Source organism: Frankliniella occidentalis, unplaced genomic scaffold (assembly GCF_000697945.3).
Source record: "Frankliniella occidentalis isolate FOCC.00 unplaced genomic scaffold, Focc_3.1 Scaffold470, whole genome shotgun sequence".
NCBI lineage: Eukaryota > Metazoa > Arthropoda > Insecta > Thysanoptera > Thripidae > Frankliniella > Frankliniella occidentalis.
In genome coordinates this window covers 90,062-93,070 of record NW_026267588.1, presented here as the reverse complement: position 1 = coordinate 93,070, position 3,009 = coordinate 90,062, and the positions used below count along the sequence as shown (strand labels likewise).

Below are 3,009 nucleotides of genomic sequence, written 5' to 3'. Positions count from 1 at the left end.
AGCAGGAGCAGGGGTCTTTCAAACTGCCGACCTTTCAGGACCTTGGTTGGTTGGGTTGTCTCGTTCTCTACGCTCTTTCTGGAGAAACTTAAGGTAAGGCTTGGGTGAATTTATCGTGATTTTGGCCAAAAAAATCAAAAATTAGTTTTTGGCAGAAAAACTTTCTTTGGACTCTTAGGAATCATGTGGTTAAAGAGTTCCACGATCGGGTGAAAACTGGCGACGTGACAGCGATTTTTCGAAACCCTTGCATACGCGAATTTTAGGGCATTTTAACGAATTCGTTGAATTTGGCCTGTAAGTGGGATAAATCCTTCCCCGCGGCCCGGGAACCTATTTTAAATGTTGCCGCGCGCTCCGAGAGGCCACTCAGGGCGCGCTCTGGCGGGTCCGGGTAGAACTACGTGCGCGAGGCGCAGAGGGGAGAGGGGGGAGGGGGGGACATTGCTGAGCAACCAAACCGAGCAGTGGCGCTCCGCTCGGCGGCGGCGGCTCGGCTCTGGGTAGGGGGGTGGTATAGTAGTAGTAAACAAACAAGCGCACGGAGGTTGCATTGTCATTGTAGTTATGTCAAGATGCATGAAGTACATTCAAAGTACCGGGCGCCGAAGGCATCTCGTAGAACGAAGCGCGGATCTACACTGGACGCAGCCCGAGTTGCCAAGAGAGCAAAAGAAGAAGCCAAGAAACTTACGGCGACAGCTCAAGCCACTCCAGTAGCAGCGGCGCCTCCTAACCTCCCAAACACACAAGGAGAGACACCGAAAACTTCAAGATCAGCAGAAAAAATAGCAAGATTCAGCACGTCAGTCTCAAAAACAGATAGTGAATATTTTTTAGTTGACTCTGGACTCTTACAAAAGCTAATAGAGGTTTACCAGTGTGTTGGCTGTAATCAGAAAGCAATGGACATGTGTGTTCTTGACAGACAAGGATTTGCAGTTAAATTTTTGTTGAAGTGCACTATTTGTGAACATGTTCACTCAGAAATGTATTCAAGCCATAGGGTCATGGACAGCGAATCGTCTCGACCAGGATTTCAGATCAACAGGCGAATGACAGCAGCATTTTTGGACATTGGTTGCGGGTATACTGGTATGGCTAGATTTTGTATGACCATTGGTTTGAAAGTGATGGATGTCACTTCATTTTATGGCCATATGCACAAGATGAAACAGGAAACTGAAGTACTAAAGAAAAAAATACTTGAGGAATCTAGAAATGCTGTGAGAGAAGCCCATGTTATTGACAACCCCGACTTGAAGGACCAACCCGTGTTAGATATAACAGTATCAGTGGATGGCAGCTGGCATAGGAGAGGCCACATATCTATGTATGGGTTCGTTGCAACTATTGACGTACTAACTGGATTGGTTGTGGACTTTGAAATACTATCAAAGTTTTGCCTCATGTGTTCTATTGCCGCTCACCGACATGGACAAGATTCCGAAGAATTTACAGCGTGGAAGGAAGAGCATTTAGAAAAAGAAGAATGCAGCATCAACTTCAATGACTCTTCTGGAAATATGGAGGCAGCAGGAGCTGTAATTTTATTCAAAAGATCAGTTCAAGAAGCCAATTTGCGATATGTATCTTTTCTTGCTGATGGTGATGCAAAAACCCTATCTCAGTTGAACAAAGAGCAACCTTATGGCAGCGCTGTAGTAATACAAAAAGAAGAATGTGTCAATCACGTGTCTAAAAGAATGGGGACAGCTTTACGGAAGCTTGTCCAGGATGAGAAGAAAAAGGGAGTCACACTTGGTGGTAGAGGTGAAGGTACACTGACAGAAGTCACAATGAAAAAGTTGCAAGGGTACTACCACAAAGCAATTGTCAGTAATGCTCCTGATGTACCTAAAATGAAAAAGGCAGTTTTAGCTACTCTGTACCATTGTACATCTACAAATCAAAAACCTCAGCACACCTACTGTCCACCTGGAGAGGAATCTTGGTGTTTTTATAACAAAAACAAAGCACTGAAGAAGAGAAAAAAGGGAGACCACACTAAAATGCCTATCAAGATAAACAAGAAAGTATTTGCTGCTCTTCTTCCCGTATACAAACGGCTGTCATCTGATGAGCTCCTGGAACGCTGTGCAAAGGGTCAGACACAGAATGCAAATGAAGCACTTCACTCGGTGATTTGGAAAAAATGTCCCAAACACACTTTTGTCTCGAAGAACAGACTTGAATATGGAATTACCCAGGGAGTTGCTGAGTTCAATATGGGCATTGTAGCCTTACAAACCATGAGAGCTGAAATACAACATCAATCCATACCTGAAGTGAGTTTGGTAAGTTAGTTTACATACTTTCTACATTTTTCACAAACATTTCTGCTAAAATAATTATAAATCTAAATCAAAAAATTATTTCCAGGCTGTGGCAGCAAAGATGGATAATAAGAGGAAGGCTCAGAGTTCACACCAAGAAAAGTCTGGGACCAAGAGACACCGCCTGTCAAAGAAGTACAACAAGAAGAAAAATAACAAGAATGATCCAAATGCTTTGTATGGGGCTGGGACTGGGGACTGAGGGCAGACCTGAGGTCCAGTAATTTTTTTTTCCTACTTCCATATGTGATTCAACATATTAATCCAAAGAGCATGATTTTTTGCATGATTGTTAGGCTTACACAGCCAGAAATTGATAATTAAACTTTAAAGCTGTTTTTCTCAAAACTACTGTTTTCTGTCTTTCAGGGACTCCATGCGCAACACTTTTTAACGGATTGAGCTATAAATTGGTGTGGGAGTTTCTGAAAGTGTTGCCAATGAATGTATAGAGAGTTTATAGTGGATTTTTGCCTACTTTTTGGGCAACACCAAACAATATCTCAAAAAATGGCAAAAATTTTTTTTTTGAAAATAGGCAAAATTGATTTTTTTGGGAAAGGAATCTGATGACAAATTTGGTAATGTCTCTCTATACATTAGTTGTACATGATGTAAAAAAGAGACTTTGGTGGGTGTCAGAGTTTTACGTGAAAATTTGTTGCGCATGGAG

The 3,009-nt window shown here is 42.2% G+C and overlaps 1 protein-coding gene across 2 annotated transcripts; it reads left to right on the top strand.

Moving 5' to 3' along the window:
- Window positions 1-498: 498 nt before the first annotated feature.
- Window positions 499-2,703, top strand: LOC113206150 (uncharacterized). Of its 2 annotated transcripts, none has more exons than XM_052274937.1 (2): window positions 499-2,288; window positions 2,383-2,703. In XM_052274937.1, the coding sequence occupies exons 1-2, from the start codon at window positions 576-578 to the stop codon at window positions 2,536-2,538; spliced, it is 1,869 nt and encodes a 622-aa protein (XP_052130897.1). In that variant the 5' UTR covers window positions 499-575; the 3' UTR covers window positions 2,539-2,703. The 2 variants fall into 2 exon arrangements, with proteins under 2 accessions (XP_052130897.1, XP_026277872.1); XM_026422087.2 differs by having other exon boundaries at window positions 499-2,297; window positions 2,383-2,702.
- The last annotated feature ends 306 nt before the right edge of the window (window positions 2,704-3,009 follow it).